This window comes from Aquarana catesbeiana, linkage group LG03 (genome assembly GCF_042186555.1).
Source record: "Aquarana catesbeiana isolate 2022-GZ linkage group LG03, ASM4218655v1, whole genome shotgun sequence".
Lineage (NCBI taxonomy): Eukaryota > Metazoa > Chordata > Amphibia > Anura > Ranidae > Aquarana > Aquarana catesbeiana.
This window is the reverse complement of record NC_133326.1, coordinates 696,334,478-696,351,546: the sequence shown is the minus strand read 5'-3', so window position 1 is coordinate 696,351,546 and position 17,069 is coordinate 696,334,478. Positions and strand designations below refer to the sequence as shown.

General features: G+C 39.7%; 1 protein-coding gene and 1 pseudogene across 1 annotated transcript; both read left to right on the top strand.

Moving 5' to 3' along the window:
- The first annotated feature begins 3,223 nt into the window (after window positions 1-3,223).
- On the top strand, window positions 3,224-4,506 carry LOC141134272 (olfactory receptor 6N1-like; annotated as a pseudogene).
- Window positions 4,507-12,984: 8,478 nt separating this feature from the next.
- LOC141134824 (olfactory receptor 1468-like) lies at window positions 12,985-14,021 on the top strand. Its single transcript, XM_073624259.1, has one exon. The coding sequence runs from the start codon at window positions 12,985-12,987 to the stop codon at window positions 13,777-13,779; it is 795 nt and encodes a 264-aa protein (XP_073480360.1). The 3' UTR covers window positions 13,780-14,021.
- The last annotated feature ends 3,048 nt before the right edge of the window (window positions 14,022-17,069 follow it).

Genomic DNA, 17,069 nt, shown 5'->3' with positions numbered 1-17,069 from the left:
GAGACAAGGTTAGTGATATACATTAGCTGGGGGCCAAGTTGTGGATGGTTTTGTAAGTTATTGTTAGTATCTTGAATTTAATTTGTTGAGTGAGCGGAAGCCAATGAAGGGATTGGCAGAGAGGGGTAGAAGACACCGAGCGGTTTGGAGGGATGATGGGCCTGGCAGCAGCATTCATAATGGACTGAAGGGTAAGGGTATGCCAATGAGAAGGGAGTTGCAGTAATCCAGGCGAGAGATGACCAGGACGTGGATTAGAAACTTTGTGGTGTCATTGGTTAGGAAGGGGCATATCATGGAGATGTTGCAGAGGTGGGGCGGCAACCTCTTGGACAGTGATTGGATATGGGGCCAAAATGATAGTTCAGAGCCCAGGATGACACCTAGGACTTTGGCATGATATTTGTTTAATTTTCTTAAACAAATATAGCTTTCTTTTGGTGGTATTTAATCACTACTGGGTTTTTTGCTTTTTGCTATATAAATAAAAAAAGACCCACATTTTTGAAAAAAAAAATGCTTTTTTCTTGGTTTCTGTTATAAAATGTATTATTTATTTTCAACTATCTATTTATTTATTTAATAAAAATTCATAAATTTAGGCCAACATTTAACCTGCTACATTTCTTTGGTAAAAATAACCCAAATCAGTGTATATTATTTAGTCTGTGTGAAAGTTAGAGTCCACAAATAATGGTATATATACAGTACCTTGAAAAAGTATTCATACCCCTTGAAGTGTTCTACATTTTGTCATGTTACAACCAAAAACATAAATGTTTTTTATTGGGATTTTATGTGATAGACCAACACAAAGTGCACATAATTGTGAAGTGGAAGGAAAATGATAAATGGTTTTCAAAATTTTTTACAAATAAATATCTGAAAAGTGTGGCATGCATTTTTATTCAGCCCACAGCTCCGGTCAGATGAGACTAAAATTTAAATTTTTGGTCCAAAAGCAAAATGCTATGTGTGGTGGAAAACTAACAGTGCACATCACCCTGAACACACCATCCTCACCGTGAAACATGGTGGTGGCAGCATCATGTTGTGGGGAAGCTTTGATGGGAAGATGGATGGAACCAAATACAGGGCATTCTTAGAAGAAAACCTGTTAGAGTCTGCAAAAGACTTGAAACTGGGGCAGAGGGTAACCTTCAAGCAGTACAACAACCCTAAATATACAGCCAGAGCTGCAATGGAATGGTTTAGATTAAAGCATATTAATGTGTTTAATGTGACTTTGACTGTGCCCATTTAAAGTCCAGACCTAAATTAAATCTAATTGAATCTGTGGCAAGACTTGAAAATTGCTGTATACAGACACTCTCCATCCAATCTAACAGAGCTTGAGCTATTTTGGAAAAAATTGACTCTCTTGATGTTGAAAGCTGGTAGAAACATCCCCAAATAGACTTGCAGCTGTAATTGCAGTGAAAGGTGGTTCTAAAAAGTAATGGCTCAGGGGGGCGCTATACAAATGTACACCACACTTTTCACATATTTATTTGTAAAAAATATTGAAAACCATTTTTCATTTTCCTTCCACCTCCTACAGTATCTCACAAAAGTGAAAAGTGAGTACACCCCTCACATTTTTGTAAATATTTTATTATATCTTTTCATGTGACAACACTGAAGAAATGACACTTTGCTACGATGTAAAGTAGTGAGTGTACAGCTTGTATAACAGTGTAAATTTGCTGTCCCCTCAAAATAAGTCAACACACAGTCATTAATGTCTAAACCGCTGACAACAAAAGTGAGTACACCCCTAAGTGAAAATGTCCAAATTGGGCCCAAAGTGTCAATATTTTGTGTGGTCAACATTATTTTCCAGGATGCCTTAACCCTCTTGGGCATGGAGTTCACCAAAGCTTCACAGGTTACCACTGGAGTCCTCTTCCACTCCTCCATGACAACATCACATGGATGTTAGAGACCTTGCGCTCCTCCACCTTCCGTTTGAGGATGCCCCACAGACGCTTAATGGGGTTTAGGTCTGGAGACATGCATGGCCAGTCCATCACCTTTACCCTCAGCTTCTTTAGCAAGGCATGTTGGAGTACTGCCCTGCGGCCCAGTCTCTGAAGGGAGGGGATCATGCTCTGCTTCAGTATGTCACCGTACATGTAGGCATTCATGGTTCCCTCAATGAACTGTAGCTCCCCAGTGCCGGCAGCACTCATGCAGCACCAGACCATGACACTCCCACCACCATGCTTGACTGTAGGCAAGACACACTTGTCTTTGTACTCCTCACCTGGTTGCCACTACACACGCTTGACACCATCTGAACTAAATAAGTTTATCTTGGTCTCATCAGACCACAGGACATGGTTTCAGTAATCCATTTCCTTAGTTGGCTTGTCTTCAGCAAACTGTTTGTAGGCTTTCTTGTGCATCATCTTTAGAAAAGGCTTCCATCTGGGACAACAGCCATGCAGATCAATTTGATGCTGTGTGCGGTGTATGGTCTGAGCACTGACAGGCTGACCCCTCACCCCTTCCACCTCTGCAGCAATGCTGGCAGCACTCATATGTCTATTTCCCAAAGACAACCTCTGGATATGATGCTGAGCACATGAACTCAACTTCTTTGGTTGACCATGGCAAGGCCTGTTCTGAGTGGAACCTGTCCTGTTAAACCACTGCATGGTCTTGGCCACCATGCTGCAGCTCAGTTTCAGGGCCTTGGCAATTTTCTTATAGCCTAGGCTATCTTTATGTAGAGCAACAATTCTTTTTTTTTAGAGCAATAACACCAAATTTAACACACCTGCCCACTGGTACACTGTAACAGATGTTGGTGGGACACTGGTACACCATGACAGATGTTGGTGGGACACTTGTACACTGTGACAGATGTTGGTGGGACACTGGTACACCATGATAGATGTTGATGGGGTACTGGTACACCATGATAGATGTTGATGTGGTACTGGTACACTGTGACAGATGTTGATTGGGCACTGGTACACTGTGACAAATGTTAACTGGTACACTGTGACAGATGTTGATGGGACATTGGTACACTGTAACAGATATTGATGTGACACTGGTACAGATGTACAGATGTGTACTAGGACACTGTGAAAGATGGTGCTTAGAGCACTGTCTACTAATGGCTGCACTGTGTGAGATCTGTGTATAGCTGCGCAGTAAATCAGCAGCTACACACAGATCCCAGGCAGGCTGCACCGATCTGTTCTCCCTCTTCTCACTGCACTCTCCACTGAGCTCAGAGGGAGAGCGGATACATGTGCCTCTGTTTACATTGTGTGATGGCTGTGATTTGTAAAACACATTGGAGGCACAGTTCTGGGAGAACAACCATGGATGCCCGCCAGAACTAGAGAGCCACGCTGTAGCTGTCTTTTGACTATAGTGCGGTATTGAAGTGGTTAAACTAAACACAAGTTTGCCTTATGTATTATCATCCATCTTTCAACATAGACATTATTTTTTTTACTGCTAAAATAACTAAATGTTATAATAATAACTTGTTTTTTTATAACACACAGACCACTCATAAAGGTCAAGTCACTACATTCTTTTTTTTGGGATTCAATAGCATGGCTGTTTATAATCTGCTGCTCTTCACCTTGGTCCTTATTATATACGTTCTGACAATTTGTGGAAACTTTTTGATCATCATGTTGGTATATTACAGCAAGACCCTTCATTCTCCCATGTACTTCTTCCTCTCCCAACTCTGTTTATCTGACATCATGCTGACAACAGATATTTCTCCTAACATGTTAAATATTGTTCTACATGAGCGGACCGCCATATCTTTTTCTGGATGCATATTTCAGTATTGTGTTTATTCTATAATAGAAATATTTGAATGTTACCATCTGACAGTGATGTCCTATGACCGCTATCTAGCCATCTGCTCCCCTCTGCATTATGTCTCCATTATGAAACAGACACTTTGCATTAAATTGATTCTTGCATCCTGGCTGTTGAGTTGTTCTATTACAATAATTTTTGTACTTGGCATATGTGAACTAGAATTCTGTGGGCCAAATGTTATTGACTATTTCTATTGTGATATAAATCCCCTTATGGAACTTTCCTGTTCAGATACATCCAAAGTTCAAATGGAAGCTACCTTGTTCAGCTTCCCTGTGCTAATATTACCCTTCCTTCTGATAGTAGTATCATATACTTGTATTGTTGTAACTCTGTTAAAGATACCCTCCTTTTCAGGAAGACTGAAATCCTTTTCCACTTGTAGCTCCCATCTCACTGTTGTGTTTATATTTTATGGAACCCTAATTGCCATGTATCTGATTCCAAAGGAAGGACAATCACGAACCACCAGTAATATAATGTCATTGTTGTACACTGTTTTTACTCCCTTTGTAAATCCTTTCATATACAGCTTAAGGAATAAAGATATAAAAAAAATTGTAAACAATATTATATATAGCCAAAAGCTAAATATTCAAAACCTTTAATAAAAATCTATTCTCAGACCCTGTTGTCAAAAGTTAATTTTAAAACACATCATTAGGCTAACAATTTAATTTTAATAAACTGTATATTTATTTAAACTCACATAGAACCCAAAGTACAGTAGCTTGGAAACACTGGCCTCCCAAGATATGACTTCTACAATAAAGCAACAGCAAGCAACCATTCTTTGCTCCCTCCAATGACTCCCCTGAAACTGGAAGAGCTTTATGTTAGACATGTGCAGCTAGTTTTGGTCCAAATGTAAATTTTATTTATTTTTTTTTTGGTTATTCAGAGATTTGAATGTATCCAAATCTAAGAATAAAATAGTAATTTATTTCACTGAAATTAGTTTCATATTGTTTTATTTATTTTTTTCTAATGATATCTTTAAGCAATAGGCTGAATTTTTCTGAAATATGGAAGTTCTACCCAGCAGTTGGGCAAACATTCTCTTGAAGGCAGCAGAATATTTAAAAGGTCTATTACTGAAAGGAGAGATGGGGCTTGGATATTTCTCCATGCTTTTGTTAGGGTACTTCTGGCAGCAATTAAGACATGTGCGGTAAAGAATTTTATTTGATAAGGCCACTTAGACCCATACCAAAATGGGCAGTCTCTGGTGTTGGAGGTTGAGTCACCCCCAGTGATGGAGTATATGAAAGTGAAAACTTCCTTCCAGAACAGGGTGATTTTTGGTCAGTGCCACCATATATTGCTAATAGATCCCATGTTTCCATAATTCCTTCAGCATAATGGGGAGTGTAGCATGATGTTGGTGGGCTAATATTTGAGGTGTAAGATACAAACTAAGGAACACGTTTTGTGTAGTTTCCCAACAAGAGGTTTAGCAGGATATTTTTCTAGGCCAATAGAGGACTTTCTGCCATTGCTGTGTTGTAAACGATTTACCCAGGTCTCGTTCCCATGCTATCATGGCAGAAAGTTTTTCAGGAAGTGCCTTTGTACACAGAGAGGTATAAATCAATGAAATATCTCTTTCCATCGATCCTCCAGATGTGTAGAAGGAATATAGAGTTTTTAAGAAGGGATCTTCACCTCTTTTCAAAAAGGATAAGTAGCGAATTTGTAGATATTTATAAAAGTGTTTATGGGGAATGTTACAATTCTTGTTTAAGTCACAGAATGGCAGTAGCAGTTGTTCTGTATACATGTGAGCTATCAAATGAAGTCTTTGATGTTTCCATGAGGATGTTTCTAAGTATGAGATAAGCAATGATAGGGATGAGAGTGGTGTGGCCCAGTCAATCATTCGTTGATCGTGTGTTAATAATTTGAGGGTAGAGATCCAGGTGCGGAGGGTAGCATTGGCAGTGTCCACAAAGGATCTAGAAGCTTTATGGGTTAACATGGTAGCTCCCAGCAGGTGTTGGAGATTAGTAGAAAAGGCTTGTTGCTCTATTAAAATCCATATTTTATCAGCCGAAGGAGACAACCAAAATGTTGTTTAGTTCAAGATAGAAGCTTTGTACTATTTAGAGAGGTCTGGAGCCCCTAAACCTGCCTGAGATGTAAGAGTATAAAAACATATCCTATTCACTTGCATTTTTTTCCTCCCAAGTAAGGTTATCTACATTTTTTGCAATGTCTTAAGATGAGAAGATAATATGGGAAGGGAAATTGTCCTGAAAAAGTATAGTATATGGAGTAAGAGGAGCAGTTTAGTGAGGGCTATTTCTGCCCAAGAAACTGTGGCCTTGGAAAAGTCTTCACAAAGATCTGAGAGTTCATTAAAGTGGTAGTAAACTCTGTACTACCACTTGTACCTACAAATAAGCCTATAATAAGGCTTACCTGTAGGTATTGTGAATATCTCCTAAACTTGCACAGTTTAGGACAGTGTTTCTCAACTCCAGTCCTCATGGTACCCCAACAGGTCATTTTTTCAGGCTTTCCATTATTATGCACAGGTGATTTGATCAGTTTCACTGCCTTAGTAATTACCACAGCTGTTTCATCTGAGGGAAATCCTGAAAACATGACCTGTTGGGGCGCCTTGAGGACTGAAGTTGAGAAACACTGGTTTAGGAGATATTCAGAGCGCATGCAGCCGTGAGCACCAGGAGAAGTTAATTCAACACCAAGATATGTTATTTGAATGAGTTTAGGAGGCTGACAATAGCTTCATGGAAAGGAAAAGAAAATCAAGTATTAGGAGCTGTCTTCCCCTCATGAGTAAGGTGTTGAACGTCAGGTTTCCTCTTAGTGGTTATAGGAGGGGTCACTGTGAATCCCCACTGGGTAAGATATTTGATGCTGTCATTTGGTGTCATAATGGGGATAAGTTTGTTTTGGTATGTCACTAAAAGCTTTGTAGGATATCCCCAACTGTTTTTAATCTGTTAAGTGCACAAGACTTGAGTAACAGATGCAAATTATTTTCCCCTAGCTGCAGTGGCTGGCGAGATATCAGCAAAAATAGCGAAATGAACAATGACGCTGGTAGTGTTTTGAGCTTCCTGTGGTAGACATCAGCATATCCTTTAAATGATAGAAATGCACACATGCAATGACATTGCATGGAACTGATGCTGGGAGGTAAGCAGATTTAACAAGGTGGTATGCACGATCAATAAGAAGCTCTTGTTTAGGAAAAGAAGAAAGTATCTTTTTAAAGAGGATTTGCAAGTATACAATCATTTGTGATTGAGATACAAATTCCGGAATTCCTCTAATTCTAACATTATTCCTTTGAGATCTATCCTCAAGATCCACCAATTTGTCTTTAGGTCTCTATATTTCCTGAGATTGTTCCTGGTACATATATGCCAAATCATTGTGGTCAGCGACTACCTCTCCCACCTTTGTTTCTAGCAGTTCAGCAATCTCTAAGATCTGAGACTGTGTATGGGAGACTGCTCTGTCAAGATTAGATTGTATGTCTTTGTAAAGTGATTGCAGCATTTGTTTGAGTTCCAGAGCAGAAGCAGGTTTATTATATGCTGGATGTTCATCTAATAGAGTAGAAGACTCAGATAAGCAGGAGACATGAACATTTTTTTACTCACTGGAGCCTTATTGTATGGAGATTGCAGCGGTTATGAAGCAGGTCTTTTATTGGGATCCCTTTGTGGTGAGGACATGTCAGCAACATCTTCATCTGATTTTAGCTTAGCCTGCAGCTCTGTGTCTAGGGGAGGAGAGGGTGGCCGTGCCATTGGGAGCAGAGCCGTCTGTGTACCAATGCCATCTTACTTCCACTCTGCTGCTGCCCCTACTCAGCTTTTGGGGCTGAGTAGGGTCAGTTTTCCCCTTGAAAGGTTACCCCTGTGTCAGGCAGTGGTTCCCGAGGTAGCGGCAGATGTTTGTGTGCCTGCCATCGCTCAGTGTTGCTGAGAAGGTAGGAACAATTAGTTAATTTTAGGTATTTAAAGATGGCCATACACTATACAATCTGATTGTACAATCTCTGTGCAATCACCTTTATATTTACCAAAACAATATAATATGAGGACAAACCATCTATCCAATCAGTCTGTATCCAATCAGGCCGGTCCTTACACTACATCAGGGCTGTCCAACCCGCAGGCTGCATACACCCCCAGGGAGTTTAGAATGCAGCTGGGACCATCAGAAGGGATGCTGGGGAAGCCAGGCAAATGCACAGGTGGAGAGATGGCCAGGGATGCCATGCAAACATAGTTGATGGGGGAAGTTGGTGGGCTAATGAGGTCAGCTGGTAAACTCCTTCCTGTGTCTTACTGGTTTCTCCATCCCAAGTCTACATACCAGCAAGTGATGAAGCTTTCTAAGAAATACAGCAAGGACTTAGGTAAGGCATTTTTCTCCAAATCAAAGAAGGAAAAAATAAAAACAAAAATTTGGGACTTTATATGAGGCACAAGGCATATAAACCAAGTGCTTCCATTCCTGATTACTGAGGAATGTGGGGAAAGGTTTGGGACTTTATATGAAGCATGTAGCTAGGGAGATAACACGACAAGAATATGTCTGGCAGGTACATTATAAAATTAGAACCATATACGTTACATAAAAGCATAATGTATGACTGCAAAAATGAAATCAATAAAATGTATTTTGTACAAGATATATAATAGAGTAACATGGTAGTATAGTAAGATATTAGTTCATATTGTAAACATTATAAAAGACCAAACTCATTATTGCGCGTTTCCATCATGTAATAAACATGACCTTGAATAATTGGTACAGTCCAGTATGGCATAATCAGTAAAATATTGGTCGCAGTCTTGCAATGTAAACAAAAGGGGGAATCTAATAGCTTGGCACGTTTTGTGGCTTCTGCCACTCTTCAGGAGCAGATGTAGGATAGGTGTCTATAAAAAATATATAAACAAATTATACTAAAAGTTGAAAATTTGGTAAAGTGGGTCTGTCTATAGAGAGGAGGAGAAAATAGAGAATGGAAAAATAAATACCCAATACTACTTACAGATATGCTTATGAGTCTGGGCGCAAGCGTGGAGGGCTAAAGGCCGCCCAAAAAGGTCATATTCTTCTTGTGTTATCTCCCTGGCTGCATGCTTCTTATAAAGTCCCAAACCTTTCCCCACATTGCTCAAAATCAAAGAAAGCTTTTATTTTTTTACAACCGGGACACATTCATGGTATATTGGTACATAGTGAAGCTGAAATTTACTAAAATTCAAATATACCTAAAAAAGAAGTGATGATTTTAGCTTTATTTGAGTTGAGAGGGTTTAGAACATCTGTCAGGTATTTATTGTTGTCTGTGTTGCCATTAGGGAGATTCATTATAACAATTTTGTCTTGTTTACCGTTATCTTCAAAAGTGAAAGTAAAAGAAAATCACACATTTTGGGTTGTCCCCAGAACAGTAATAAAGGGGAGATCTTCCAATTGGAACACTCATTTTGGTGACCCTGGTAATAACCACAGATTTCCTCACTCCAAATGCATTTCTTCTGACTACCTTCTTTGGCTGTGGGACACAAAGTGAAGGGAAATCTCCCCAATAGGACATGGATGGCAAACATATGGACAGGGGTTTTAAATCTCATTTACTCTAGCCAAACTGAAAAAGTTTTGCCTTTAGTTTTTCTTTAAGGAGTGTGTTTATCCATGCTATAGACCCTGATCCCTCCACATTCAATGTGTTTGGTGTAACTGTTTCTAATATACATAAAGTCTGTTTGCCAAATAGTCCTTCATGTTCCTTGTGTGAAACCATTACTATACATGATGAGCCTGATAGTTTTAGAAGAAAATACTTTTTTTGTGAATAGCATTCAAATTTTTTTCATAGGGTTCTGTGGAATTTAATTTAAAGTGGTTCTAAAACCTTAAGGTTGTTATCTTAATGCATTCTATGCATAAAGATAAAAAAAAAACTTCTGTTTCAGAGGATTCTCCAAGCCCCCCCTTATACCTCGAGTCTGACCTCAATCTAACATTGTGCATTAAAGCAACAGCTCTCTCCACTCTCTCCATCCTCAACAGGCAGACTGATAGCAGCAACAGCTATTTGCTCCTGCTGTTGTCAATCACATTATGTGAGGAGGAGTGGGGGGTGATGCGGAGCCACACTGTCTATGTCTATAGACTCAAGCAGCAGGGCTCGGGATCAAGCCTGCACAAGTGCTCCCATAGAAGGCAGGTTTTTATTGGGGGCACTTGCCAAAGGAGTCAGGAGCCTTGGTGAGGGACCAAGGAATAAGGGGATCAAGGCTGCTCTATGCAAAGACATTTTTATATATTGTTTTTAAAAGCTAGGCTTCTTGTGCCCACAAAAAAAACTGTTATCTCTGTATGTCAGGCACATATGATCATATGGACTGTAACAGGGGTCATCTGTAAGTCTACAACTGATCAATCTATTTGTAAATGTTCTACCTCTATTCAACGACAGCACAACCTTTCAGAAAGAAGAACATAATGATAATAAAAAATAAAATAAAAAAAACAAAATGTTTATTGTCATAGTTGCCTTATCCGTTATCCCTTTTTCCTTAATACATCGGAGACTGAACTCCAGGAAAAAAAAGCTAATCTAAATATCCAAATAAAATGAAGATGGCAGAGGTGGTGTCAAAGTGACAATGGGGCCGTAGACATCACATCACTGGGCAAGAGCACTTTTGGAGTTCACCCCTAATTGGAAGTTCCACTTTTTTGCCCCCTCCTCCCCTGCTCCTTAACTTTTGGATGCTTTTTTTTTCTGGGGAGAGGGTACCTGGTTTTCACAGTTACATGCTCCAACTTCCACCCTGATTGCCTAGGCAATCCGAGCAGAAGTTTGGCCCCCTCTGCCCACAGCCTCTTGGGACACATCAGGTCCCAGAAGGCTGCATGACGGCTTAGAGTGCCAGTGGGGAACCGGCTGTATAGCTGCAAGGAGTCAAATTCGGCTTCCCATAGTTAGTGACACCACCTGGGACCCAAGAACTGGCAAAGAACCGGTGCTAAATCCCTGGACAGGTAAGTGTCCGTTTATTAAAATTCAACAGTTACAGTATTTGTAGCTTCTGACTTTTTATTTTGTTTTGGGGAGAGGGGAGAGGACTAAAGAGTCTCTTTAAGTATTCCATAATTGAAAATATGGTTTGCATTATTTAACAATATAGCCCTGCAGACTCCATGTGGTACAGCTTTGGTTAAAATCTAAACTCCAAACTCACCCCCTTTCCCCCAGAAGACCCTAAAATATGTGTGATATTCTTTTTATTAAACTTGTGTAGCACTCTCCTAGAACAGGCTGCTAAGTAAGGAGGCCTCAGCCAATGGTCTCAGCCAATTCCTGGTGGAAGTGCCCAGTAGGTGGCTGAGAAGGAGATAAATAGTCTAAGGAATGGAGCAGGAGGGTCTTGTCCTGAGGGAGAAGGTTGAAGCCTGGGAAGAGTGCTTCCCTTCTGTGCAAGTCAGCTGAAGCCTGCAGAGAGAGTTCACCAAGGTCCCAGCTCAGTTGACCTGGGAGGCCTATTTTCCTGGAAGCAGTTCAGAGTAAAGAAAAGAAGGTGCACTGACGATCCAGCCAGGAGATTCATGGGACAATGTCTTGGCACTTTTGGACATGGGGTATCCAAGTTTCTGGAGACAGTGAGAAAATTCCTGGAAGTGGGATCCAAGTGACTGTTTGCTGTTAACCCCCTTTTGTGACTGTGTCAGTGCTGCTAAAGTGGGATTTAACCAGTGGGAGTCATAAAAGTGCTTGTGTCTCCAGTCTATGCAAAGAGGGGGCTGCCACCCTGAAGGGAGTAGACAAAATAGAAAGAGTCCTCCAAATATCTGTTCAAGTTTAAGCAGCAATAAAGCCTAAAAAGACATCTACTGTTTTGTTCTTGTGAGAGAGATTGTACAAGTTTATATGCCTTGTTGCCTGGGGACCAAGAAGGCAGTAGAAAATGGGACAAAAAAGCAGGACCAGTCAAAGCGTCTGCACTAAACGTCTGATTTCTGATGTTCACATGCCAGTTACATGTAGTAATTGGTCCTCTTTCTCTTCATTTCATCTCCAGCCCAGGTGACCATCCTCTGATGCAAAGAGGGATGCTGATGTATGCTTTAATATGCTATGAGTAAAGGGCAATGTAGTGATGCCCCCTTAGGGGGTGTGGCCATGACAACTATTAATTCAAAGTATATCCTTAGTCTTCTGGGTTTAATGACAATGAGTGGCAAAAAATAATTACTGTGGGGGATAGCTCCAGACTGAAGGTGTTTTTTGCAACCTGTTTCTAAAAAAAAAAAATACTGTGAGTTGTGTTTTGAATCAGCTAGATCACAATGAAAGCCCGAGAACTGGCACATCAAACAGAGAGGTAAGCAGTGGAAGGTTTCAATTAAAGTGTTAAAACTATGTCTATAAGCAATTACGGTATTTACTACAGTATTTTATGTTTTTAAATACATTGATAACAACATGATCATTTTAAAATCAAGGTCACAAACATAAACCCTAAGAGAGTGTAGTACTCTCAATGGAATCTTTAAAGAGCAAAGAAAAATATAAATGCTTGTATGAAAAGATGTTTCTTATTTGAGCAGCTTGACTTATCAAGCAATACACATTACACTTACAATAGATATATGTGATGCTTATTATTTTCCCTCTCACACTTTTTCTACTTGTTTTGATTTTTGACCTCATTTATGTTTGCTTTTTTATTTCTTGAATAGTAATAATGGTAAAATAAACTCTTATAAATGTAATTCATGAGATAATAAGCATTAACTACAATTGCAATTTTGGCATTTTATTTTGTTATAATGTTAAAAAAATGTTAAATGTATTTTGGTTGGTTTATTTATATTTCAGTTAATTTTTAACCACCTATGTATTTTCAACGTGAACGTACATTTATTTTTTTTACTGCTAAAATAAATAAATATTACATTAATAATTTGTTTTCTTATGTCACACAGACCACTCATAAAGGTAATGTCACCACTTTCTTTTTTTTGGGATTCAATAGCAATGCTGTATATAATCTGCTGCTCTTCGCCTTGGTCCTTATTATATATATTGTGACAATATGTGGAAACTTTTTGATCATCATGTTGATATATTACAGCAAGACCCTTCATTCTCCTATGTACTTCTTCCTCTCCCAACTCTCTATATCTGACATCATGCTGACCACAGATATTTCTCCTAACATGTTAAATATTGTTCTACACGAGCGGACATCTATACCCTTTTCTGGTTGCATATTTCAGTATTTTTTTTATTCTTCAGTAGAAGCATTTGAATGTTTCCTTCTGACAGTGATGTCCTATGACCGCTATTTAGCCATCTGCTCTCCTCTTCATTATGCCTCAATTATGAAACAAACACTTTGCATTAAATTAGTTCTTGAATCCTGGCTGTTGAGTTGTTCTATGGCATTCATTGTTGCACTTAGCTTATGTCAACTAGAATTCTGTGGACCAAATGTTATTGACCATTTCTATTGTGATTTAAATCCTCTTCTTGAACTTTCTTGTTCAGATACATCCAATGTTCGAATGGAAGCCATCTTGTTGTGCTTCCTTGTGCTAATACTACCCTTCCTTCTGATAGCAGTTTCATATACTTACATTGTTGTAACTCTGTTAAAGATATCCTCCTTTTCTGGAAGACTGAAATCCTTTTCCACTTGTAGCTCCCATCTCACTGTTGTGTTTATATTTTATGGAACCCTAATTGCCATGTATCTGATTCCAAAGAAAGGACAATCACGAACCACCAGTAAGACAATGCCATTGTTGTACACTGTTTTTACTCCTTTTGTGAATCCTTTCATATACAGCTTGAGGAATACGGATATTAAAGAAATTGTAAACAAGCTTGTATATAACCAGAAGCTATAACAAATAGAAAAAAAAGAAAAAAGGGGAAAGGTTTGGGACTTTATATGAGGCACAGGTAAGCACCCCCATCCCTGTATTGAATATATTAGAGAAGGAAATGGGACAATAAATGAAGCGGCTGAAATGCGGAGGTGATAATAAAAAATTTAATTTATTCATATCAAGATAAATGATAAGGAAATTTCATATATATACATATAAGCACAAGGTATAGACATGGTAGTACAAAGGTATATAAGTGTAGACATAAAAAAAGATGGATTCATGAGGATAAATTAATAATATATAACAGCAATCTGGCCTAAAAATGCCAAACACAGCATGCCCGGAACCTGTATTAATAATCGCATAATAGGAATCTACAAATATTGGGTTCATGTTATGACATCATCGAAGCATGTTGTGTGTCTCTGTAGCATCCAGTAGCTCTACGCTTTCGTGGAATTATCTCCACTCGTCAGGAGCAGATGCGACAGATTCCTGTAAATTATACAATTATGGTGAAACCACACTATGTATAAGGGTAAAAAATGGTGTTAAAAAAGATTAACCAAATACACTCACCAGCCCCGGCAGTGGGAGCAATAAGGGGCGAGCGAGACACGGTGAACCGGAAGCATAGACCACATCACGGGAGCTGAGGCGGCGTAACTGCACACGAGCAGCTTGGGGTGGTGGTATAGTGCCTAAGGTGGGCCCTATGAATAAAAGTGCTGGCTTGAGAGTTTTACAAATCGAAATATCTGAAAGCAAAATAAAAGTGTGTGTGAGGTGAGATAATGGGGATGTGAAAACACAAGTGAGGTATATGTAAAAAGAAGTGGTGAAAAAGTAAAGAGTAGTGTAAAATTGTACGCCCAATATGTCCGCATGTGTTGGTAGTGGGGGAAAAGGATGGGATGTGGAATAGTGTAATGTGTGTAAAGTGAGCTGGCCTGAATATGAAAATGATCTGGAAAAACCAAAGCCTAGTGATGAAGTAAAAAATGTGAATGTGTGTGAACAAAAAAGTGCAAAAACCAATCGTGTCAACCAATAAGTGGGTCTGAACCAAAGGACACTTACCCAAGTTGCATGTCGTGCAACACCAAGCAAAGGGATAGCTGGTGTGCAGGAGCCCCAGGCGGAGCCCCCACAAAAGTCACGCAGATGGTGCTCTCAATGGCAGCATGATGACGCCATGATCAACGCCAAGCACTAGACGTGAGGACCGTGAGACCCATGCGCGAAGGGGCATCCTCCCGATCTCCTGAACACAGCTGTGCGGTGAGAAAAGGGAGGACCCACGAGGCGCATCGCAGCTCCCGCAATATGGAAAGAAACCCCCATACACCATGAACGGGCTCAGTACCCCAAACCTGCACACATCACCAGAGTGGCAGGACCACATGGATATAAAGATTGTAAATTGTGTAATCATATAAAAAATGTAACATACATTGTAACTGTGGGACCTATGCCAGGAATGCCATATATTGCTGTCACTAATAAAACTAATAAATACATACACCGATATACCCAAAATTGCTTGGCTAATCCAGACGTGTAAAACCCTGAATAGGGAATGTACACGTCTGAGAGTACACCTCACACGTGGATAGCAGGGGAGCACTGCTGATCCAACTTTTCAGCCGCTTCCATCCCTGTACAAACTGAAGGGGGCGGTTTTGGCGCCAATCACCTAGCGGTTCGGCTCAGGTGCGGACGCCATCTCCTGTCCCCCCTGTGTTCACGCACGTAGCGTTGGTGGTATACCTGTACATATACCCTCAGTCGGAGCCAGCTGCTCACACGGCCAGTCTCCCCCTGGGGCTCCTGCACACCAGCTATCCCTTTGCTTGGTGTTGCATGGCATGCAGCTTGGGTAAGTGTCCTTTGGTTCAGACCACTTATTGGTTGACACGATTGGTTTTTGCACTTTTTTGTTCACACACATTCACATTTTTTACTTCATCACTAGGCTTTGGTTTTCCGAGATCATTTTCATATTCAGGCCAGCTCCCTTTACACACATTACACTATTCATACTCCACATCCCATCCTTTTCCCCCACTATCAACACATGCGGACATATTGGGCGTACAATTTTACACTACACTTTACTTTTTCACCACTTCTTTTTACACATACCTCACTTGTGTTTTCACATCCCCATTATCTCACCTCACACACACTTTTATTTTGCTTTCAGATATTTCGATTTGTAAAACTCTCAAGCCAGCACTCTTATTCATGGGGACCACCTTAGGCACTATACCACCACTCCAAGCTGCTAGTGTGCAGTTACGCAGCCTCAGCTCCCGTGATGTGGTCTATGCTTCCGGTTCACCGTGTCTCGCTCACCCCTTATTGCTCCCACTGCCGGGGCTGGTGAGTGTATTTGGTTAATCTTTTTTAACACCAATTTTTACCCTTATACATAGTGTGGTTTCACCATAATTGTATAATTTACAGGAATCTGTCGCATCTGCTAGTGACGAGTGGAGATAATTCCACGAAACGCGTAGAGCTACTGGATGCTACAGAGACACACAACATGCTTCGACGATGTCATAACATGAACCCAATATTTGTAGATTCCTATTATGCGATTATTAATACAGGTGCCGGGCATGCTGTGTTCGGCATTTTTAGGCCAGATTGCTGTTAGATATTATTAATTTATCCTCATGAATCAATCTTTATTTATGTCTACATTTATATACCATGTCTATACCTTGTGCTTATATGTATATATATGAAATTACCTTATCATTTATCTTGATATGAATAAAATGTAATATTTTTATTATCACCTCCGCATTTCAGCCGCTTAATTTAAAGTCCCATTTCCTTCTCCAATAGAAGCTATAACAAATAAAACTGTGTTTGGTGCCAATATCATGAAAATTGTGAAAAAAAATGTGTGAAAACAATCTGAAACAATTATAGATATAGTTACCCCCTTAAGTAAAAAAAAATCCACCTTTGCAATTGTGACTCATACAAAGTGTGGTGCTTATGTACTTCATAAGTGAATGATATATACCATAACAATTTCAGTATACGCCAACTGTAAGTACAAAGAGAATGTACGAAAAATAAAGTCCAATTTGATATTGTCCCAATGCCAAAAAACAATTCTTCAAAATGATTCTTCTATCAATCCATATCTTTACCACTTGTGCTCAAATAGTGTGATTGCACACTCACCACAGATGTTTGATCCCTTTTTCAAGTAGGTCAAATTGCGCTTTTGCCCTTAGAGGCTCTTAGCACCTTAGGATTAGACTTCACAATCTTCCTCCAAT

What these genes read in the sequence shown, in the direction of transcription:
- LOC141134824 (XM_073624259.1), top strand. Translation starts at nt 12,985, where the DNA reads ATGTTGATATATTACAGCAAGACCCTTCATTCTCCTATGTACTTCTTC.